Source organism: Callithrix jacchus, chromosome 2, assembly GCF_049354715.1.
Source record: "Callithrix jacchus isolate 240 chromosome 2, calJac240_pri, whole genome shotgun sequence".
In the NCBI taxonomy this organism is placed as follows: domain Eukaryota; kingdom Metazoa; phylum Chordata; class Mammalia; order Primates; family Cebidae; genus Callithrix; species Callithrix jacchus.
Genome location: NC_133503.1, coordinates 21,517,742 through 21,542,334, shown reverse-complemented (window position 1 = coordinate 21,542,334; position 24,593 = coordinate 21,517,742). Strand labels below are relative to the sequence as shown.

The window sequence follows — 24,593 nt, the reverse complement described above, 5'->3', positions numbered from 1 at the left end:
TAGAGATGACGAAACTGAGGTTCATAGAGGACATGTAACCTGCTCAAGCTTATGCAGCTGTAAGTGGAGGTTTCCTGACCTCCCCTACTTCCTAACCAGAAGTCCCCTTAGAGTCTTTTACAGGGTTTTGAAAATAGGATTACATCTCAGACATAGCACTCAAGGCATGCAATGTACGATGACTGTAAGAATGCATATATTTTGCCAGAGTTCTTTGGAAAATAAGAGGGGACTGTCAATAATATTGCTGGCTATTGCCTGATGAGCACTAACTAAATATAATGTACTGAACCAGGTGTGGGTGTTAACTCTCTTTTACAGATGAGGACACAGAGGCCTGTGTTTACACTGCTAATACATGGATTTGAGCCAAGTCTATTGGACCCCAGATCCAGAGCCTATATCCCTAAGCAGAATTAAGAAATTTTAAGGAAAAAAAGCCAATCTACAAAACCAATCATAAAACCCTTCCAGCCTGGTTAGGGAAGAGGGCAAGTGGTGGCCTAGACTGAGGTTAGCTCACAAAGGGCTGAGCCGGGTGGAAGCAGCAGGAAGAATTCACATGCACATGCAGATAAACCTTGGCCGCCATGCCTTCCCTCTTCAGCAGCACAGTCACTGGGGGAGGGACTTGTGATAACCATTCTCCAATAGCTCAATGCTGGAACTCTTTCAAGTTCTTTTTTAGCACCGAACTCTTGATCGGGAGGATTCAGTTTAACCTACTTTGTATCACACCCTGCATAGAGGGGCATGGAACATAATTACTCATTAGGTCAAAGTAGGTGACAGGAGAAACAAGGGGTGAACTCATTTCTGCCTCTAGCCACCCAACATCCTCCCCTTAAAGGCTGAAACCCTTAGGGACAGAGATGCTAGGAGGTCTTACGTCTTGCTCACTATTTTCATCTAGGAGTAACACTTCAGTGGAGAATTAGAGTAGTAAGTACCAAGCCCCAACAGTCTTGAAGCAGTGGATTTTAATTGCAGTTATGCTCAGGACCATTTGTAAAGCCTTGAGAATTATCATTTACAGATACTGTTCATCTGGAGGTACATATAATAACCAATGATGTTCATGTTCAACAGTTTAAGAAGCAAAAGCAAATTATATGTTTGCCTCCCTCGTGTATCTATACAGTATAGTATGGTATCCCTACAGTATCTGTCCAAAAATAGGATACCTTGATAATGCAGTGCCAGGCATGCAGTAAACATTTCTTGCTTCTTAGGATGCACAGCTGACACGCCTGACGCCAGCTAAGCGCAGGGTGTGCTCTTACTGCCTCAGGGCTAAGGCTCACTGACCGTTCATGAAGGCAACTAACAAATGCACAAACATTTGTATACACACACACCAAACACACACACATACGCATCCACGTATGCGTACACGACAAACATCTCTGTTTACTGAGCAGCGCTTTTACTTCCAAGCTAGGTATTTATTCAGCCTTGGCTTAGGGAAAGAGAAGCCACAGCCAAAAGACAAAGAGAAACAGAAGTAGTTAATATTTGGCTTTTTGTGTTTTCTAAAAGCCCAAGCCTTGGTGACTTAAAGGTGACTTAAAAGATTTTCAAGGGTAATTTTGACTCTAGGCCGTTTTTGTTTCATGTGCTGACTTTACAACCTACCCCTGAAAAAGGCACCTCTGTCCAGAGCTTTCTCTTTAAGCAGAGACTTTTATCCTGATCAGAAAGTCGATTTCCAAGGCACTCAGCAGGACCGAACCCACAGCGTTGGTCTTAAACCAGTACAATGAATTGGAATAAGAAGATCCTGCCAGAGGTTACCAAGTTCAGCTCTGTACCTCCAAGCAGGTCATAGTCACAAGGGTGCAGACACCATTTTTCACTGTATTTGTGGCGGGAAGCACCCCAGGCTCCCATTCACCAATTACCATGACACCATTTAGAAGAAAATGCCAGGAGACCAAAAAAAAAAAAAAAAAAAAAAAAGGTGGGGGGAGGGGAAAGCCATTGTCATAACCCTTCTCAGAAATACCTGGTTTCACAATTTATACTTAACTGCTGACACTTGAAAAGTCGAACATTTTGGTAAAATGAATCAAACTGTAATGTTTCTTTTATGAGATCCCCTTGCAGGAAAGGGAAGCTTGGCACCTCATGGAGCCCAAGCTTAGTTATCCATCATAGTAAAGTCAGCTGTCCTAGCCAGCTTCTCAGAGGTCACGCGATCGAACCAACAGCTCTTACAACTATATTATTGCTTACGGGACAGTAATTGAGGCACCAGATAAAAATTACCTGGTCTAATAGGCAGCGAACAATTTTCACTCAATAAAATTATGAGCCAAATCATTCATTTCATAACACTCTGGCTAATTTATTTGTTGACCTTTTAATATCCATAGCTCTTCAGTGGTATTAACTGCAACTCAGATGAAATCTCTTGTTCATTTCACTTTCATTGATTTTTTTTTTTCCATTGAGGCAATAACAGTTGCTTGAAAACAGCCTTTTTCTTTCCATTGTAAAAGTCAATCACGTAAGTTAGTATGTCTTACGTTGATATAGCTGCGTTAGCTTACAACCTAGTTTAATTTCATATGATTCAGAGTCTCCTACACCATGTTTTCAACAAAGGCAAAGCTTTCTGGTTTACTTCCAACCATGCCACATGCTGGTTCATAATAATATGTTTGAGAAGTAAGAGGGTTGTCATCTCATCTGAACATAAAATCAACTTTAAAATTAGAAGAGTTTTGGAAGAAGTCCTCCTGCTGCATTTTCTCTAGACTAGAATGCTTTTGATACCTTGGCCTATGTTATTAATAGCAGTAGACTCAAAATATTTAATTCCTTTGTTCTGGAAATGTCTAGAGATTTTTTACTGTGGTTAGAATTTCATTTTTAAAAAAGACCCTGGGCAACAAGTATGCACTAGAATGCTCTGTAAGGCAGTCAAGGCTCCCGCTGAATCTTCTTATATACTAAAATACTATGAAGTCTTTAAAATGTGGGGTTGTAAAATATAATTGTTACACATTTGGCATTTTATGCCTCCCTGGAAATAACTACTTGCTACCTATACCTCATTTATGTTCCTCCTTTCCATTTCAATTTACTCTAAAGTGGTCCTTAGCTGTAATGAGAATGCCCCTTTCAACAGAAACATGTTTAATTATATCCATGCTAAATGTAAGTGACTCTTCTCAGTCATAGGGCTTCTAAGTAAAGAGTGTTTAAAGTGTGACACTAAAGGCTTCTAATGATCTGCAGTAAGCTCTATTTCAAGAAGTTCATGTTACAAGAAAAATGAAAAATGTAAGGAATGTCTCAGAGGATGGGAAACTAAACAGTGCCCAAGTGTTATTTTGGTTTGTTTTACTCTTTCCCTCACTGCCCTCATTACACTGATTTTTTAGAATGCAAAGTCTACCATTGTGGAATTTTCCATTTGGCTGAATAAACACAAAGGAAGTTGGGATATAAAACTACCCTCCAAAGAAATACATCTCAGGACAACTAGTATTTATTGCATTGCACATCTAGCTCTGCAGGAAATGGGCTGCAAGAAACTTCCAATCAATGTTTCAGCATTTGGGCTTTCCAATCAGTAATGTCATTCAGGCTTCAGAAGCCGGTGGGAAAAGAGCCAGGAGCTAAAGTCTAGGAGCTGAAGGTACACTTCAAAATCTGGGTCCTGCAGTAAACTCTGTATGAAGGAGGGCAGTGAAATCAATGCTGATTTCATTGATAAGCACATATCATCTCTACATCAAGAGTGATTTTGCCATTTCACTTCATTGTATGTTGCTAATATTTGGCCACTACATTTTGAATCCCCTGATAAATAAAGTGGATTGGTGATAAATGCGTATCAGGGAAATGTGCAGCAACAGAGAAGAATTATGCTTCTTTCTCAGGAATTGCCCAACTCAACTTGACTTTAATTATTGGTGCTTGTAGGTTTTTTTTTTTTTTTCTGTTTCCATCTACGTCCCTGAAAACATTATTTCCTACTTGGATAAGTATAAAACCAAGCAGATTATCCTCCCAAATTACGAAAGCATCCCTGGGCTTTAGGTTTATGGACGGAATTCCCGGAGTCTCAAAATCTAATGCTGAAACTTGAAAATTAATGTGTTCATGTGTATCTATTATCTTTATGAGTTGGTCTATATGTGCCGTGAACAAAAGAAAGGTCAGACTATCTTCCCTGCTCATCTAGGGTTGAGTTACCCAAAACATTAAGTTGGGTTTATAATTGGGTCCAGTATTGACCAGTTAGACGACCTTTCCCTTCACTCTAGGAGGTTAGATGTGGCCAATGAACTTGAGCTTATTAGCTAGATTTCAAGTCAATGCTAAGGAGAAGATTCCCACAGATGCTGAATAATCCTAAGATTTTTAATGTCATAAAATAGAAGAAAAGATGAGTTAACTATGTCTGCATATTTGTCATGATATGCCTGGTTACCAGGGTGTCTTTCTGTGAATGTGCCAATACCTAACTATTTCCAAGGGCCTAAGAGTACAGCTAACAAGGGGCTGAGGACCATAAGGACCAACCTCATATTGCTAGCAGCCTATAACTTGAGATAATGTCTGTACTAGACATGATTCATTGTATTAATCACAAAATTAAAATGTAAGTCTAAGCCAGCAGGAATGAAAGAGCAAATTCATAAAAAAGTGACCAAAAAAAAAACCTCACAGTGATCAAAACTTGACCTTTGGGAATTTATATATTGGATTTAAAAGACTGTAGCTAAATGGAACACCAAATTTAAGCCTCCTACTTCTGTAAACCATGCCAAATATATGACTTTGTCATTTCATCATACAAATTAAGTGTGCACTTTTTAAATAATGCACCAACATGAGTTTCTCAAGATTTGTGGTTTGCTAAACATTATGCTAGGAGCTTAGAGAAGGAAATTAAGACCTATCCCTGGCCTCAAAAAGTCTACAGTCTAGCTGTGGAGAATGAAGACTAATACACTTCAGAGCAAGATGGCCTCTCAGTATGTACTTCTGTGCTGTGCTGGGTGACAAAGATTGTCAGCACTCTTTCTTAGAGGAATTAGAGAGATTAGGAGCTGGGGTATCAGTGTAGGTGGTATTATTTCTGATAGAACAGTGTGATTTTCAAGAGCCAGGCTTTGATGGCTAACAGGCCTGGGGTTGAATCCATGCTCAGCCACTAGTTAGCTGACCTCTCTGAGTTTCAGTTTCCTCATCTGCCAGATGGTAATAGAAAGAATACCTTAAAAGGCTTTCTATGAAGATTGAATGAGTTCTCGTTCCACTTTGAATAAATGAGAGTTATCTCCTTCATTGCAATCCCCTTCAGTACCAGGCCTCCGAGGATGGAGAGAGACATTGGCAATGGGCACAGATTGAAGCCAGCATTTTCCCTAAGAAAGGGGAAGGCAAAAGGAGCGAAGGTGTGGAGATAAAAGGAGCCAAATGTCTTACTTCTAAGCTAGGAGGACAAGCATAGAGAGCAGTTCTTCAAATACATAGGAAGAGAAGATTGGATAAAGATGGTGGGACCAGATGATGGCAACAATCTTTTGTGACTGTCATCAAACCTTGTAGGTCAGTGCTGGGAAGATAACATGCCCTGAAAGTTGCTGGAGAATAAGATCCACATATGATGACGAGGGCAAGAAGAAGGTCAAACAATATTTGCTAATTGATTGGGTTGCAAATTAGAAAGTAAAGCTGCATCTTAATCCTATCTTTATATTTGTAGCCCATTCAGCATTTTTATTATAAAGCTTCCAAAATACAAGTAAAACCCATGCCAGCTACATTTGAACTGTTTCTTGGAACCCCATGTCTCCCTGAGTCTCCCTAACATTTCTGTAGACTCTAAATAGCGTAAGAATAATGTATCCACATTTTTCTCCATAGACCCCAACTCACATAACCATCAACTTACGGTCATAGCAAGACAGATGAAGCCAGGTTTCAATTCTGAGATGAAATCAATCAGTGAAAAGTTGTTGCTTTTAAAGAGTAAATGTTTTTTTTGTTGTTGTTGTTGTTGTTTTTCTTTTTTTTGTATCAGTAAGAGAGAAGAAATCCAAAGCCACAAACAGAAAAATTGTCTGACTTAGGATGTAGACTGGAGAAAAAGCATTTACCTCTACAAGGAGACTCTAGGGCTTTTCAATATTTAGGATACTAGTATTTGTCTTTTTAATTCCCAAAAGGGATTTTTTAAAAAAATCCAAGGATAGGATTAATTATCTTGGAATTGTCTAATATCTACTCTTATGTTTGAATCTACAAGCAGGGAGACATTTTAAACATTATGAAAAAAAAGAAAATCTCCCCTGACAAATAAATGCCTTGAAACATTAGATATTAGTACTAGTCAAGTGTTCTTTCTTTTCAGAAATATTAAAATTGCATATTAGAATGAAAGGATCCTTAGACTGTGCTCCTGCCTAATGCCACAAAAAATAAGGCTTTAGGAACAATTTTAGAAACAAAAGATTATATGAAACATCCAGCTCTTCCCCTTATGGGAAATTTCTTTTTTTAACATCCAAGGCTCAATCATTTCCTAATGTGAAATTACAGATTTTTCAAATTACCATATAAAACTACAAAAAAATTACACTTGTGACCACAGAAGAGATAGCATATACTATCAATTTGATTTTAAAAGGCATACATCTTTTATACTACCTGTCATTTTTATAATGCCTTTTACAAATTTAATCAATACATTTTAACATTCTATATACTTTAAGTGCAATATACAATAAATATTCAAGTTTCATCTTAAACGTGCTTTAGGCTTTAAATTGTTAAAACTGCAGTGCCCTTTCAATCTACTTACATAATGTCATAAAATATACATTTCAAGGTAAATGAAGTCAGCTACTTCAATTTAGTCCCTCAAACTGGTAGTAAATGAGAGGTTAACACTATGGTGCCAAACCCATTATTGAGTAAATTTAGCACCTTGGACAGCTCTGTAAAATCTTTATTGCTTTCCTGACCTGCTCGTCATGTTCTGTCTGTGTGTTCAGTGGCTCTCAGCTCTGATTGAAAGGCAATATATTAGATCCCCAACACAAACACGCTTGGGGGCTAGTTCACTGGGAGCGTAATGACATGGAGGTGAGAGCAATTTTCTGGTCACCGAAATCCAAGCACCTTGCAGGTTCATTGCACTAACTCATAGAGGACCCAGAAATTTCCTTTCTCCTTCCCATTTGCAGAAATAACTAATAGAATCTGAATCACATGGGCAAAGCTGAACCAAGTCTTTCTTAAATCCTTACAAGTTGATACTACAGTGAAGGATATTTTATAATGGGCAAGATATTATTTAAGGGTGTCCCTTCCAGTACAAAAAATCCAGGTTCATGCTCCTCAAATCCAAGACTGCTGGCCTGCAGTGATGCTGTGCTGATGACCTACCTATGGCAATGTCCTCAGTGGAAAAACATGCCCCAGCATGGTGGATCAAAGAAGGATGCTACTTTAGGAAACACGACGTATTTTATTTTCAAAGGATTCAATGGGGATGAGAGCTCTGGATATTGATATAAGGAGAAAAAAAAAAAAAGAAGTACATTACATCATTGAAAAACTTTATCCCCAAGAGTATATAATATATACTGATAGATGGAATTTTTTTCAGACTTATGAAAACTTCAAAGATCTTGGAGTATAATTTTGAACTCCCTCCTCCCTGCTTCTGTGAAATTAATGAAAAGAAGGAGCATTCCTTTAAGTCCCCAATTATAGTGTTACAAGAGCCAAGTTCACAAGTGCAGTTTCTTTCAGCGCCACATCATGCTTTTGACAAACAGGAGACTTGTCCCCCACCCTCCCCGACAAATGGAAAGAAAGGAAAATACCTTCCCTGCCAAGCTCCAACACTGGGATAAATATTTATTTGGAGAAATAAATGAACATAGGCCTAGAGAAGTCAAATCTTAGTAAATAAACTCACTTGATCCTGTTTTGTTTTAATCTTTCCTAAGAGCCAGATAAAGCCATGAGGTTTTAGTGAAGGCAACACAGGCTGAATTTGATCTGGGGATAGGATATACTGTGCCCATACCATAGTAAATTATTAACTTCTGTGGTCAGACAATACCGCAAACAAAAAGTGGTAAATTAGCTTGTAGCTTATATTAAATAATAAAAAAATGATTTCAGATGTATTGGCCGAAACCCCTCTGATTATATAATGTTCTTTACTCACTACATGAAAAATAACTAAACTGCTTCATAAAGGGGGCCTATCAACTTAAGGGAAACATAAATATTTTTTGAGAACTGTAAACCCCTGTATCTTATTTTTGAATTTAGGACATTAGGTATGTCATAAGTAGTTACTGTAGTATGACAACTATTTTATCTTATATTATAGAGAATTTAAAATTGAAAAATGCTAATATGTATCTAAAAGCTTGTCATTTCAAGAGTTGTTCAAGGATTTTTGAAGAGGCTATGGTGACAGCAAAATGAATGCGATTATCTCCCTATTTTCTGATCAGCGTCTCAGTCTATGATAATTGAACAGCACTGCTTCTCTATGTGGAAATCTATTGTGTAAAATATTTAAAGTTAAATTTCTGTTGGAAACTTTACCCACAGCCAGAAATGTTAAACATATCTTCCTGCAAATCACCTCTGATGATCATACCACACCCTTAGGTTTGATTCTCCGATAAGCTCCTACTTTTACATACATCAGACTTAACTTCGCTTTCCTTTCACATTCTAGTATAAATAAGTCTGTTAGAAATTGTAGAAAATTAGGGGAAAAGGAAGAATGATTGTAGTTAGGACCAAAAATATTAGCACCACACTCACTTTCGTAGAGTGCTCCCTATTATTAGAACGAAGCATGCACACTAAATATGGAAGCCCACCTAAGTAAAAAGAGGGAGTTTTTTTTCAACTGGAATGAGCAATGAGCATATATCTAGGATGAGAATGAATGACTAAATGGGAGAAATGACAAACAATACTGAAATAGCAAATCATTTCTATAAAAGAAAGACACTGCCAGTTAGAAAAATTGGTGCAGAGGAGGCTTCTGAGGACAGTAGAGTCCTTTTGTAAGAGTTTTTGACAAACAGTACACTGCCTCAGTATGTGGGTTTCCTAAATCACTCTCATATTATGGCTCCGCCATCCAAGAGAGATAAACAAAAGAAGTTGAATACTACATGCTTCTAGTAGCTGAAGATTGATTGGAAATCCCTCGAAAATGACCTGTCTGATAAGGTCATGTTTCCTGGAATAAGCAATTAAGTGCAAAATAAACACATCTTAGGGACTCATACCATGCACTGAATGACATCGATTGTAGTAATCTAGTAAATGACCTAGGAATTGTATTCAGCAATAAACATATGAGTGCTTTATCATGCCTATGGCAGACTATTGAGTGATGTATTTTATCTTGCGGTACCAATGATGCTCACCTTTTGACTCAATTAAGTGTGTATGTGAACAGGGATAAATTGGTGATTTAACGCCATTCTGGGGTTCCCCAAGCTATGGCCTTTATAGCAGTGCCTTGGCAAAGTATGGACAGAGGGACTGGAACGTGATCATGTCAAAAGATAACGACAAAACGACAACCTGCCTTCACTCAAAGGATCGTATCTGCTTTTCTCTTGACAGGAAGTGATACTCAAAAGGGCTGCGGATCTGGTAGAAGCGCTGTATGGGATGCCACACAACAACCAGGTGAGCGCTGTGCGTTTCCAGCCCATGTGGACTTCTGCATGCAATTAAAGATCTCAGATACCATACCAAAATGAGAACGCACAAAAACTATAAGAGCCATGTGCATGAGTTATGAGTATCAGTAATTTGGATATAACATGTTGCAAGACTAGTCAATCCTTCTTTTGTAAACCTTTTATTGCCCTTTCCACTGAATCATTTTCCATATGAGAAAAGGTGCTCCATTTAAAACTAATCTTTAGTGAGAACACACTTCATAATTGAAGAGGAGAATTACTGGTGCTTTATTTTATTTCTCTCAGGTTTTCAAGCAAATTTTGGAAGAGAAAGAGGGTTTCTTCTCCTAAAAAGCATAACAAGACCTGAATAGTATTGTCTGCTTCTGTTCATAGAACTCCATATATAGGATTCACATAGCTTAGGAAACTGAGTCTGACAAACCATTCACTCCTTGTTCATGTCACCTAAGTCAATGTCTGGGGGACACATTCCCATTAATACTCAGGAATGCAGGTAGTCATCTGCAACCTTTCCTTAACATCAACAGGGGAGATGCACTGCAGCCTCTCTCTCTTTCTCCCTCTTTCCCTGGGTAACCTCAGAGTTCCTACATGTTATGGGGAAAGATGGACAATCCCATGGTGCTGTCATGTATGGACTGTAGGGGTAAGATGAAGGCATAGTTGACATAATGGACTTTCAAAGTCAGACAAATGGGGTTATGAATCTCAGTTCTGTTCTTAAATAGGTGAGTGTCCTTAGGTGAGGTTTTCTAATCTCCAAGCCTCAGTTTCCCCATTTGGGATATGGGCATGATGATGGTGAGACTAATGTAACAGTTTGTCAGGAGGGTCACAGAAGTTAATGCAGCTGACCATTGAAAACCCTGAGCACAGTGCCTGGCACTCGAAAAATGGTATTATTGGAAATATGACTGGGGGTAGCTAAAGCGGATATTCCTTCAACTTTTCAGGAAATCATTCTGAAGAGAGCAGCTGACATTGCAGAGGCCCTGTACAGTGTTCCCCGTAATCACAACCAACTCCCGGCCCTTGCTAACACCTCGGTCCATGCAGGGATGATGGGCGTGAATTCGTTCAGTGGACAACTGGCCGTGAATGTCTCCGAGGCATCGCAAGCCACCAATCAGGGTCAGAAGCTTGCTTTTCTCTTCTCTCCCCTTTTCCCTCTCCCTTCTCAACCTTAAGCACCCCATCTCCTCATTTATTGGTCATGAACAATTTTTATATTAAAAAATTATTTTCATCCCCAAAGGGAGATTCTTAGTTTGTGTGTATAAGATAGTATTGTACAATGTTGGCCCTAGCTATCACATCTGGTAATCTAATATAGGGGGCTAGAAAGGATGCATGCATTTAGCCATCTCTCTACATTTGACTTTTCACCATAAACCATGAATGACAGATCGCAAAGAGGAATGGAATTAAAGTTTTGAGGGCCCAAAGCACATCATTCTTGCTCAGGGAATAGGAACCTGTTAACTCCAGGGTACATCTCTTAGATCGGGATTTATTTCTGCTCTAAAATGATAATTTATAGGCCCGGCATTGCCACTTCTCACGGCCCTGCTAAGTATTTATGATCTCCTAAGAAATGTGTCTTTTGCTCCCTTCCCATTTTAATCACAGAGCTAGCACCACCAACCCACGCACATGAATCACCCAGTCCCTTCTCTCTGGGTTGCTGCGAGGGGGCCAGAAACAGAGACCTTCCTTTCCCCGAGTCTTCCAGGACTGCCACCATCTGAATGCCACCCTCATCCCCGTTTTGCCCCCACCCCTCAGGTTTCACCCGCAACTCAAGCAGCGTATCACCACACGGGTACGTGCCGAGCACCACCCCCCAGCAGACCAACTATAACTCCGTCACCACGAGCATGAACGGATACGGCTCGGCTGCCATGTCCAATCTGGGTGGCTCCCCCACCTTCCTCAATGGCTCAGCTGCCAACTCGCCCTATGCCAGTAAGTAGAGATGTGTGTCCTGTGTTCCTGCAAGTTTTGCTCGAAGAACTTGGCATTGTACCATGTGGCCCACTGGGCAGAGCTTCTCGATCAGAGGGCCTCCATCTTTCCATCCTGTAAGGCACAGCCCTGGGTGATACTGCTAAAGGCACCATCATCTCCAGCAGGAATCTTTGCTCTCCAGTGCTCACCTTCCTTCCTACAAAACCTCTCTAACAGTCAGACTGTTGCTACCATCCAAAGCGGCTGTATGAGGTCACTTCAAGAACCCATGCTCAGAGTCAGATGGAGATGGGTTGACTCCCACTCCTACCACTTATTAACTCCCACTTCTACCAGTTACCACCAGCTACTCAGGAAGCTGAGGCAGGCGCTTTCCTTGAGCCCAAGGTTACAATAAGCAATGATTGTGCTACTGCACTCCAGTGCCTGGGTGACAGAGCAAGACCCTGTGTCAAAAAAAAAAAAAAAAAGGCAGGAAACAACAAAAAACCCCACAAACACTGAGGACACCATATTTGTCATCTACTTAAGCCCACAGCATCTATTAGTTTTGTCTTATTTCATCTGATCATTTTAGCTACATAAAAGGAGGCAAATTCATCTCCTCTCTAAGCCTCAATTTTCTCATCTGTAAAATGGAGAAGGAACTAGCATCCACCCCATCTGGTGTTGTGAAACATAGTGAAGATAATCCATGTAGTGAGCCTGTCCTGATGCCTGGCCTATGGAGGCACATTCAGTAAATCTAATGATCATAATGATGCAAAGATGATAACATGTGGTGCTGGTGTAACATAGTAATAATAGTCTAAAAGTTAACCTCTCTCCCTTCAGGAATATGACTCCTTTATTTTTTAATGTTTGGATTTTTCCCCTTTGTTTGTATTTACGGTATACTTAAAACAAGAAATCAAAACAGACTTTATTTTTTCCAGAAATCTGGCAAGATTTTAAAAATAAAAAAAAGAAATCCATATATACAAAACATATTCTTTGTTGCCTCGTCCCTGCCTTAAAGAAGTTGGGCTTAAAACATTTTTGGTACGTTTATATTGCTTCTGAAGAACGTCAGAGAGCTGGACTTCTTATCTATAAAGGTCATAACCCATGTCCTCACAATTTCCTCATCTCCCTCTAAAATGAAGTTCATCTTGGACATTGTGAGTGACTCTTCTGATGTGGAAAATGGGGCCAAACTCTTAGATATTTGTAGAAGGATAGATGGATGTGCCATTAAATAAAAGAATATTAAGGATTTCTTAGAGTCTTGGACAAAATACTACTAATGATGCTCTCTCTCAGTTGTGCTAGTTCTTTGAAAGAGGAAAGATCATTCTTGCCCTTTAAGAGAAGTCATTTCTGAAAATGTACTTAGGGACTTTTACTTCTGGGTGAATTTTTCTGCTCAGGGTCCACAAAATTATACATTTCTACCTTATTTGTTTGGAATCAGCAGTTTGTTGAACATTTGCAATTCCCCAAATAATCTGCATATATTATGTCTGTCTACTCACGAGTCAGTGTTTAGGATCAGTGTCACATTAGATTTTGACTTATCAAAAGGTTGTTTCTCATAGAGATCTATCACTTCAGTGTTCTCCCATTTATTCAATCAGAAAATGTTTCGATCATGACCTGAAAATTAAAAGGTAGCATTCTTAATTAAATCAATAAACTAATTGCTATATGGTGGCAATTCAATTTAGGCGCTTGCATTGCTCTCCTCCTCAAGTCTGTGCAGACACTCAGCAGCTTCAGCCTGAGACTGCATCTGTCAGACTGTGAAACTTTGAACATTTAATTTCCATTAATTGATTTTCTCAGTGCTCACAAATATAGTATTAAATTCTCAAATAGGCTCTCCGATGAGACGGTTTTATCTGCACAAATGCAAATAAAACAATAAACACGAAGCCCAGTTGATTTGAATTTTTGCCTCTGTAATATTTAATTATTCATAAAGCACTCATGTTGAAAAATTCCGATGGAATAAAAAAAATAAGACATTCCACTGGTGAACACACTTTCTGGTGTGGTGGCTGATAACTAATAATGTTATAACAAATGGAGCTGCTTGACTGTATTTTACCCCTTCCTCTGTTAACCGCCCCCCCAAAACTCCCCACCTCTAAATACACATAATGATCGCATTTGCCAATGAGATTAATTGCCTTCCTCAGTGAACCAGCAGGATTTCAAGCCTAGGAATATTTAAAAATCAAACCTCCCGTGCAGGAGTTTTGCAATTTAAATGGGTGTTATTATTGAGCGTATTTTCGCATTTACAAATCCTCAGAGATGTATAAAAATGCTGGTCTCATTAAAAGAAAAAGTACAGTTTAGAAAAGTGTTTGTGAAAACTCTGAGGATGGTGACTCTGTGTTCTGCCCCAGAAAGCACTCAGTGTGTGTGGATTGGGTGGTGCCTCGGGCTGATTAGAAGGGGTCATTTTCCCCCGATGGCAATTGCTGTCGATGACCAGTTGGATTCCCACTTTCCTAACTTTCCAAAGAAGAATAAGGCCACCCGAACAGCTCTTTGGACTCTGCTAGGCTCATGGGAACGAGGCTTTTCCCACTGGAGATCTGTTTCCTTTGCAGGGTAGCTTAGCAGAGAGAGCTCTGAATTTGGACATGATTCCTGGCTTCAGCACATTCTAGTGATGGCCCTAGGGCAAGTTCCTACACTACTTCATGAGTCCCAGCTTGCTTCGCTGGCTCAGGTGTAAAAAATATGTGATAGGCCCTGACTTTAGGTTGCATTGCCCATGAATTTACTGCCTGAAATGTATCAGACAGGATACATACTTTCCTGCAGGAAATGGAGGAAATAGAAAGTGAGTATATACAAATATTAGTCTTGACTTAGTGTATGTAAAATCTCTGTCTCCTAAAGTAACCAAGAGATTATTAGCCTGAAGCAAAAGATGAGAGTCTAGACCAAGAGGATTATGGTCAGTAGAGAATGTACATCTACCAAGCTCTTTCATATCCCCCAGCTGCTAAGTTTTCTCTGAGTTGCCAAAGTTCTCCCATCACTGGTTATCTGCATCCCTACTACTACCAAACTGTGAGTATTTATGTAAGACTCCCATCCTCCTGCTTATTATTTCCCAAACATTCACGTATAGCTCCATGGGAGATAAAAAGAATTTGGAACTTGGACTTAGAGTTCTGCATTTTTCACAAATGCTGCATGTGGCAGTCTGGTGGCCATCCTCTCAAGCTGGCTTCTTTCTGTTTCCCCTATCCCCCTGCCTTTCCTAGAACCTTACTTTAGGCTCTACCTGGGATGCATCCCTGACACCTCTTCTATAAAGCCTTCTCTGATATCCCTTCTCTGCCTCCACTGAGATGGCTATGTTCACCTTTGTCACTGTTTTGTGCTACTTTATCCCTCATAAGAGGGGGTTGCACTTTTGTTTCCTGGCCTGGAATACTCTGTGTTCTGCCCCATAAAGGCACTCAGTGCGCTTGGACTGGTTAGTGCCTTGGGCTGATTGACCAGGGGTTATTGTCCCTTAATGGCAATTGCTGCTGATGACCCCCCAGTAGCCCCACAATAAACATATAAAAGATCCCCATCAATGAAAGGTAGCAGCACATGCTAAGTTCTGTATAATGAAAGTGGACAAGAGCCTGAGGGTTCAGGGAAGGTTTGTACTGGAAGATTCGTGCTAGAAGCATCATCTGAGCAGGGCAGAGCAAGGTGGCTAGGTGAGGGTTGGATCTGAGCTTCTTTGCTTCAGGATGCCATGAGCGTCCCTGATCTTTCCTTTCCCATTGCCCCTTTCAGTAGTGCCATCCAGCCCCACCATGGCCTCCTCCACAAGCCTCCCCTCCAACTGCAGCAGCTCCTCGGGCATCTTTTCCTTCTCACCAGCCAACATGGTCTCAGCCGTGAAACAGAAGAGTGCTTTCGCACCAGTCGTCAGACCCCAGACCTCCCCCCCTCCCACCTGCACCAGCACCAACGGGAACAGCCTGCAAGGTAAGCCCAGGCCCCACCTACCAATCCAGATCCAGTTCCCTGACTTCACCCTCCCAGAGCCTGAAGCAGATGCATCACCGTTGCTGAGGGGATCAGCCTCAGGCCTGCTTGCTTCTCTCTGCCCTCATCTCTTTTGTTTCTTTGTGTTTACTCTCCTCAGACCTGGCCCTTAGCCCTACTCATCTCTCCTCTGCTGGAGTGCTCAAGAAGTCCTCTTTCCAACTCCAGCAATTCTGCTCAGGCCCGGGATTTGCTTGGGAATACGGTTTCTACTGACTAACAGCATCATTTCTCTTTTCTCCTCTCTCACTCCGTATTGTCGCCATTATCAGATCAGTCTTTTGTGGACTCTAGCAAGTTCTCCAGTGCAGGGTCTCTCCCGGGACTGGCCTTCTCCTGAAGTAGGTCACTCAACCTTCCCTTCCTGTTGCCTGTGTCAGAGTGAACGTGTGTGGGGCTGATAAGAGGGTGGGGGTGAGCCATAACCTGATCAGAGCCCTGATTTAGAGCATCATAGACCAAAAGCCAAAGACTTCCTACTGGGATTAAGAAATGGCAGACCACCACTAGACTATTCTGGTTCATATCAAAATTGTTCAACCATTTTCCCACCATGGAATATGGTAAATAAAATAGTTGCTAAGAGCTGAGATGACATTTTCATTCATTAAGTATAAAAGTTACCCATTTTTAAAAACTCAGCATACTATTTCTTACATTTTTCTTATGAACTCAGCACTGTGTTGTGTGTCCTATGTTGAGACCTGCACAACTTCATTCATTGCCCTCAGCAGGATTCTGTGGTAGGTACTCATAACCCCTACTTAACAGATAAGAAAACTAAAGGTTAGAGAGGTTATGAAATTGCCTGACTTTTAACAGCTGATACATGGCAGAAGCTGGCTTCAAACTCAGACTCAAACATTAATCTCCTAAATACTTTATTATTCAGAGTGGGTAAAAGAGACACAGCCAGGATTCCTGAGGCAGCTGGTAGGGAAATAAGAATAATAAACTAACCAACCACCATTTACTGAGCACTGAACAGTACACCTGGAGCTGTTCTATGCACGGAGCAGACTTTATATGATTTAATCCTTACATCTTCCTCATATATGAGGGCTATTCTGGTCTTCATTGTACAGATGATAATAAAATGGAAGCTTAAGGAGGGTAAATACCTGACCACAAACATAGTCCATAAATGGTGGAGATGAATGTAAGCCCTATCAGGGTCTGTGCCCTTAAGCCCAGCCATACAAAGGTTCCCACAGTGCCTTCCCTTCGGGGTTGGCATCTCACTGATGGAGATCAGCCTGGAGGTCAGGGAGGGGTGAGGATGGCAGTGCACATTTCTGAGATGTCTCAGCCCTGTTTCTTATGTACAAGTACATGCCTATTTACACTTAACTACACACACTCTGTGCTGGATGGTTTACATTGTGGTAAGCATGTAGTAATTCTCCTGAAGACCCCGTGATGTCAGTACTAGTCCCACTGTACAGATGGGAAACTTGAGGCTCAATTTGATTCAGGTCACATGGTTAGTAAACAGTGCAGCCATGGTGGAGCACGGTGGCTCATACCTGTAATCCCAACACTTTGGGAGTCTGAAGCAGATGAATCATGAGGTAAGGAGTTCAAGACCAGCCTGACCAACATGGTGAAAGCCAATCTCTACTAAAAATACAAAAAAAAGTAGCTGGGTATGGTGGTGGGTGCCTATAATCCCAGCTACTCAGGAGGCTGAGGCAGGAGAATCACTTGAAACTGGGAAATAAGGTTGCAGTGAGATGAGATCATGCCACTGCACTCTAGCCCAGGTGAGAGAATGAAACTCCATCTCAAAAAAAAAGTATAGCCAAAATGGAACCCAAGCCATGTGATCCCAGAGCCTGAGCGCCCAATCACTTTGTCTTTCTTCCTCTAGAAGGACCCTACAAAACACTCCTCAGAACCCTGCTAGCAAATCTGCCCAGCACAGCCAGACTCAGTGCCCCACAGAGAACTCCACTCTTCCCCACTCTAATATACAGTGGCAAATCCATCTCTTTAGAGGAAAGAGGAGCAAAAACCTGCCTGTGCAACTCCATGTCAGGCAATATTACTCATGATAGAAAATGCCCACCCCCACAAAGTAGAGCCACCTATTCCTGCAACTCTGATCCTCTTTCAGCTAAAAATAATGCTTTGTCACCCTCAGTACACCTCCAGCTGGCAAACTAGAGATATGGTGCTTGAGCGAACCTAATATAATAGGTTTAAATAATGATCATACATATGGAAAGCAGAAATTTACCATTCTTGAGCTGCCAATCTCAGCCCTTGCTAAACATAGATTTGACATCAGAAACAAGATATGATGGGGATGAGAATCAGCAGTTGAGGGGAAGCACTGGGGAAGAAAAGGCCCCCACTATTCGAAGGTCAGTAGCTTTATCACAGGCCAAAAGTGACAGAAGTGGGCAGCTCCCAGGAGGCCTGATGTCTTCTCATGCCCTGTGGTCCTAGGAGGGAGCAGGAGGTGGTTGGAAACAGGGGCTGGGCCCAGATCTTAGGACTTCCTGGGTTTTAGGAGACCTGGTGATCACCTAAAAGCCAGGGTCTGGAAGAGGGTATGTGCATGTTTAAGTAATGATGAAATGGCTTCAGGACAGGACATACAAAGTTTGTGCATTGTCCTCCCAGGGATTTTCTAACCGAATTCTTACCCAATTACAGATCCCAAAAGTACACAGACTGTCCCCACTTCTCTGAATAACTGCCGAGTCTGGGCCTCTGTGTCAGCTTTCCTAACACAGGGCCACAGAGTAGGAGGTTTGAGGTCTGATTCAGCGACACACCTTGTGCTGGATTCACTGTTGTGAATGGCACTGCCCTTTCCTTCTGATTGGACATGTGTCACGGAGACTTTTCTCATGCCCTGACTATTGAGCATGATGAAAGAACAACTATGAAAAGAATGGGCTGGGTGTGGTGGCTCATGCCTGTAGTCCTAGTACTTTGGGAGGCCGAGGTGGGGGTATCACCTGAGGTCAGGTGTTTGAGACCAGCCTGGCCAACATGGTGAAACCTCATCTCTACTAATACAAAAATTAGCTGGGCATGGTGGCGCTTGCCCATAGTCCCAGCTATTCGGGAGGCTGAGGAAGGAGATTGCTTGAACCTGGGAGACAGAGGTTGTAGTGAGCTGAGTTTGCAGCACTGCACTCCAGCCTGGGTGACAGAGCAAGATTTCATCTCAAAAAAATAAAAAAGAAAAAGTAAAAAGAATGGTTTTTGTTTTGTCCATACTGTCATATACCAAATACCCTACTTTTGAGATGGCAGTAGTGATGGACATCCGATCGGAGAAATTAATGTCAAGTTAATGGGAACATCTCACTTTAAACTCTTCTTCCTGCCCACTGCACCCCCAAGCACTGCGCTGGCAGGTGGGGCCCACACTCTGGGCCTCGGCCCTTCACCTCTGCACAGAATCTCCAGCAGGGCAAAGAGGACCCAGCCTTAGGTGGGCGGCACCATTTTTTCAGGGCACTCTTGCTTGGGCCATAGAGGTTTCCCCTGAGAAGGGTGACGTTCAGACGGTGGGCTTAGAAATACTTCATCTTTAACTTTCCAAACTCTATTTCTACCATTAAAAAAAATGGATATAGGCAGGTTATAGAATTGGTGTAAGAATCTCTGAAGTGTTTTATTCCACCTTTTTCCTTTTTAATGTTACAGCAGCGCCTACTTCATCGGGACCCACCTAGTTCAGAATTGCAATCATTAAGACAGGGCAAGTGACCAGGAAGAGTTGGTTAAGCAAACTGACCACGTAAACAAGATTAGAGGTGACACATTTAGGCCACTTAAGTGTTTTAAAGGCCTATTTACCTCCAACTTCCACTCTGTTAACTGTACATGGTTCTGTTTTTAAAGCCAACTCCTGAAAGACCTCTTCCCCAGCAGCACTTCCTTAGTCTCCTCTGGTTACTACATGCATGTTTATTCCCCGAGAACGAAGCACTGCAGTGTCACATGGTGGCGATAACGGTGAAAACGGCCACTGACCGGGAGGGCTTGTTCCCAGCCTGTCTCCCAGCCACCCTTAAGGTAGCCTGTCAATTGTCCCCATTATACGGATGTGGAAACTGAGACCAAGTCTAAGTTGCCTTGTCCTCTTCATACAACTAGCAAGCAAGGAAGCCTGAGCTTTAAGCCCAGACAGATTGACTGGACTATGTGAAGCCCCTATGCTATATTACATTTCTATATTCAAGCTACTAAGTTAGGCCCAGCAGGGCTACAAAATCCTGACCTAAAAATCTTTCCCTGTATGAAGGGAGACATGACACCAAAGTAAATAAGGAAGATCTGTCTGGGAGAGGCTGGGCACCCAGCTGTGGAAGTATAGAGGAAGAAAAGATGAAGGAGTCAGAACAGGTTCAGGGAACAGTTGCCCCCATGAGGAGCAACTGGGATTCAGGCTCAGGGACATGGGGGCAAGAGGTATATTCAGCAGAAGGGCTGAGGACAACCTTAGCCAAGAAGCAGAGGCAGATGTGTCCCAGATAACGTGTGGTGACCAGTAAGCGGGTCAGCAACCTGGAACACAGGTGCCAAGACGCAGGGGTAAGACTGAGTGCCGAGGTCTTTACTTGGCCATCATAAGTTCTGTTCCCTTACATATATTCTCTAATTCACAGATTCTATCATGATTCCAACTGGCTTCCTCTCCCAGATAGATAAAACATTTGAAAAGTTACCATATATCTGATTATTTATTTGGCAAAAACAACTCTAGTCTCAACTTCTGGAGCCTCACCAAATGTCATATTAAAAAAATAAAAATATGGTAGTCAAAAAAATTTAGAGAGTGGTGCTCACTAGATTACCATCTTGGAGATCCACAATTAAAGTCTCTGGGGCATCCTGCAGTTAAGTAAAAATTATTTCATTTTGTTTGCCAAACTTATTTGCCTACAGAATCCTTTTCTTCATACGAAGAATACTTAACATCATGTGAAAAACTTTGGAAAATGCAACTCTATTTTGGATTGAAAGATAAAAATGTAGAGACACCTCTTTCTACTCTTATCTAGGTGAAGTCATTAATCCTGGTCCCAGACTACTTAAGTGTGTCTGTTTTCAAGATCCAAAGACTTGAATCACCGACTCTGCTCAGTCTTTGTCCACGGAGATGTCCTCTCCCTTCTCCTGAAGCTTATGCTGCTTAGAGCTTGGGTTTCATACAATTTAGGCCTCAGAGGACTTCATTATACAAGAGAGAGGCATCCCCAAGAAGGTTGTTACATGCTATTGGAGTCCCCGGTGATGTAGTGATTCTAAACCCTAGCCAGGTCCTGAGACTCTATGCATAAAAAATTAAAAACAAAAGGCCAGAGTAATTTCACAAAAATAGTACCCATATACTGATTTTTTTCTTTCCCACCTTGCTAAAGCTCAGGCCTGCTCTTCTCAACCCTAGATATCCATGCAGTCCAGGACCAAAGTCTATGGAATTGTCATGTTCTTCATGCACATAGTCAGTCTGTGCAAGATCTCCCCACCCACTTATCCCCCTGTTCCTGATTAGCTCCTAATTCTTACACATGTGGCGGTTTGGGGAAGACCACATTCCACCCTTTCGTTCCAAACTTTCCCAGCTCTGCAGAACTATTTTGTCTCTGTTTTTATCAAAAATGTGGAAACTGTAATGAAAAATGCATTGCCTCTCAAATCAGTAGTTTTCCGAGCTTCCATCAGAGAACATGATCGTCTAGCTGCTGGGGAAGTGGCAGATCCATGGTCTTGTGATGTTTTGGCACATGGTACTGAGAGTGTGGTGTCCTCATGGGAATCCCTACGCACTTCACTTGGGCAAGTCAGCATGCCAACGGCATTTCTGGAACATTCCAAGCTCCAGACACCCATCCCTCTCACCCACATAATTAATCTTCAGATTGCAGCACAGATATAAAAACAACTCCTAAAACTCAAGATTTTCAGGCCGTTGTGCAGTGGAGTTTCTCTGTTAGAAGGGCCTCTTTGGAGATGTCCAGGCTCAGAGGCCACAGGCAGGGATCCTTTCCCATCATTTATTCAACAGCAAGCATTCTGCCCTTGGAATTTAGGAAGTCACGATTGGGATTCAGAGGACCGTTACCCTTTGATGTTACATGCAAAATTCTGGGTGTAGGACACATGGGCCTTCGAATGTTTCAGAAATGCCACTGGCATGCTAACTTGCCCAAGTGGGGTGCATGAAGATTCCCATGAGGACACTCAGCACCATGTGCCAAAACATCACAACTCTTGAAAAGAGGTTCCATAGCTCTGATTAGACTCTCAGAGAAGTCTGTGGGCTGACGAAGGTGAGGTAGGAAAGTAGGAGTGAGTCAAACCTACCCTCCTGACCCCCACGTAGATACATTTAGTTTTAATTTCAGTTTTCGGCTAGCATGTATAAGCTGGGCTATTTCATTTTTTTTTTTAATCCCCATCTCCAGCTTCTCTTGAAACAGTTGAGAGGATCCAGTGGCTGTGAGCAAGGTATTCCTGCCCAGTGGCATCCGGTGGCAGCCGAGTCACTGCCCAGGCAGGCCCGTGTCAGCCTCCCCTCCATCCTCACTTCCCCACCAAGGGGATTTGCTCACTCCTGTTCGCAGCCTGGGCACTTGGGGCGCTGGAGTTTGCAGCCCTGAGAGTCCAAATTAAAAAGTGCTGTTAGCTCTGAACTGGCACATCAATGAACTTTGCTTTAGAACTTTGAATGTGGCCCTGAGTGGAGATTTAATCTAATGGATCGAATGCATTATTTGGGTACCAAAAGCCTGCTTATATATTTTTTTATTCTGGCCATCCAAATGGGATATTTTCACAGCCCAGCTAATAAATGTTGGCTGGACCAACCGACCAAATTAGCTTTTTCCTTTGCTTTGATTCATACTGATACTGCCTGGGTTGTGTGACTGTATTATAGGAAACTGCTCTTTAATGCCAGGCACACAGAATAGATTTTGGTGGAAAGCAAAAGTAGACTTACACCTTTTGCCACAGGCTTAAAACTCCCGCTGTCTTTAATAAAAGTGCCTGGACCTACCTCCAGCCCAAATGAAAAGATCCTTGGGGAAGCAGAGCCATGCTGGGCTGTCACACAGCAAAGACCCCCTGTGCCTCCTTGCCTTTGGGCGATAGCATCTCGAATTCTCCAGTTAAGGCTTGGATTGAAATACTGAGCTCCCGGTTTCAGTCAAATCTAGGGCTCACTTGAATCTTAGGGGGACTGCATTTCTAACTGATCCCAAATCTTTGGGGGTTTAAGTTGGTCTGCATATGGCAAAAGACAACTTCCTGTTTCTAAGAAAAAAAGGCTTATGAGGGCTTACGGAAAGGACTCCAGGAGCTTTTGGGCTGCAAAACGGCTCTTGCAAAACAACATTTGGATGATTTACGTGTAAATGAATCAGAAACATGTGGATTGAATTTCCTTGTGAATACAGATGGGTTTAAAAATTAACGGAAAAAGTGTTTGGCAAAATACTTTTTGGTTTTCATTTTAACTGAATCTAAAATGTCAGGGGTGGAGGTGGGAAAGCCGGAGGAACCTGGGGTCCTCAGGGCTAAGAGCCCCTGTGGCCGCCCTGTGTCCACTTGCAGGATTTGTGGTACAGGATTTGCCTTTTTTTTTTTTAAGCAAAAAAGGCACATTCTTCCAGATACAATCATTAGTAAACGAAGAGGGCCACTTCCTTGACGCAGTCATCACTGACAAGAACATTAATTTACTTTTACATTTGCTGTAAAAAGAAAGCCATCACCAAAGATGGCTGCCCCTTGCTCCTAATGTCAGCTTCTCTCTCACCCTGCCATCTTTCAAAGTTGCCACCCTGTTTTAACTTTCTTACAGTTACCCTTTAATTCTTCCCACCAGTCACACAAAGTGTGCCACACCGGACGGTGCCTATTCGACGTAAGAGCAAATACAGCACAGCGAAGTTAAGCAATTAACACAAGGTCACACAGCTAGTTTAGCAGCAGATGTGATGGGTTAAAAATCCCAGCAGCTAACCTCTATCAGGTCCTCCCTAGGAGCTGAACCCGGGCTAAGCACATATGCCATTTTATTCACCTCTCCAATAACACTGTGATTCTAGCTACAGAAGCTGAGCTTCACAGCAGAAAAGCCAGAGGTGGGACTCAGGCCTCTCTGATTCCCTGTTCTCTAAATGCCACTGTCGGCGACCTCTTGCTCTGAATGCTTCGAAAAATTTTTGGTTACCTCAAACAGCCTTCTTTTTTTCCCAGGATCTCACCCCAGCTTTCCCAGGCTACAATTTTCTAGGAAATATGATCAGACCATTCCAGAAACCTTGAGTGGAGCAGTGGTATGGAAGACATTCTACAGTTTCACCCAGACTTGTCTTCCCTCCCAGCTCTGCTTTCTCCCAGCTTTATATTCCCAGTGAAGCAGGCCTGCTGTAGCTGGCATTGCGTTCTCCCAGCTTGCGGACCTAAGCAAAGGCACTCAAGATTTCTGCTCGGTTGCTCAGTTTTTGTGCTAATACAGAGCGTAGGGAGAGCCATGTTTTTTGTAGAAATTTCTCGCAATTCAGATGGACCACTTCTTTATATTTTGGATGTGAAGGGTAGGGGAAAAAAGAGTGGCACATTGAAACGTCTCACTCTTTTGCAAGGTTTGAAGCTGCAACTTTCCCAGTGGTATTCAAACTATGCAACTTTCCAGTTATGCTTTAAAATTGAAATCAGATTTGGAGGGATGTTTAGGATATTTTGTTCTGTTAAAGACACATACACATGCTGATTCATTACCATTTTTAATAAAGCACATGTATATTTCATAACAAAAACTCATTCGAGAGAAGATGAGAGCAAATTTGTGGTTAATATTCAAACAACGTAGTTGTG

The 24,593-nt window shown here is 41.8% G+C and overlaps 1 protein-coding gene and 1 long non-coding RNA gene across 22 annotated transcripts in view; one reads left to right on the top strand and one right to left on the bottom strand.

Annotated features, from left to right (window-relative positions):
• The window catches only part of LOC118150066 (uncharacterized), a 153,362-nt gene that overhangs the window by 20,266 nt on the left and 108,503 nt on the right, over positions 1-24,593 (bottom strand). For 2 of the 11 annotated variants that reach the window (XR_013530647.1, XR_013530652.1), the window contains exons 3-4: positions 13,205-13,325; positions 7,411-7,525 (exon numbers count right to left, since the gene is read on the bottom strand). The exons of 8 other annotated variants lie outside the window; for them this stretch is intronic. This is a non-coding gene — a long non-coding RNA (uncharacterized LOC118150066). The remainder of the gene's footprint in view (positions 1-7,410; positions 7,526-13,204; positions 13,326-24,593) is intronic. One more of the 11 variants, XR_013530653.1, reaches the window with a different exon arrangement.
• EBF1 (EBF transcription factor 1) overlaps positions 1-24,593 on the top strand; it is a 413,030-nt gene that overhangs the window by 385,164 nt on the left and 3,273 nt on the right. For 6 of the 11 annotated variants that reach the window (XM_008984138.5, XM_008984128.5, XM_002744106.7 and 3 more), the window contains exons 12-15: positions 9,637-9,702; positions 10,676-10,853; positions 11,508-11,687; positions 15,486-15,680. In XM_008984138.5, the coding sequence (XP_008982386.1) occupies positions 9,637-9,702; positions 10,676-10,853; positions 11,508-11,687; positions 15,486-15,680 (619 nt within the window). Of the gene's footprint in view, positions 1-9,636; positions 9,703-10,675; positions 10,854-11,507; positions 11,688-15,485; positions 15,681-16,012; positions 16,082-24,593 lie in introns of all 11 variants that reach the window. The other 5 variants (XM_035283569.3, XM_035283562.3, XM_035283558.3 and 2 more) reach the window with 1 other exon arrangement.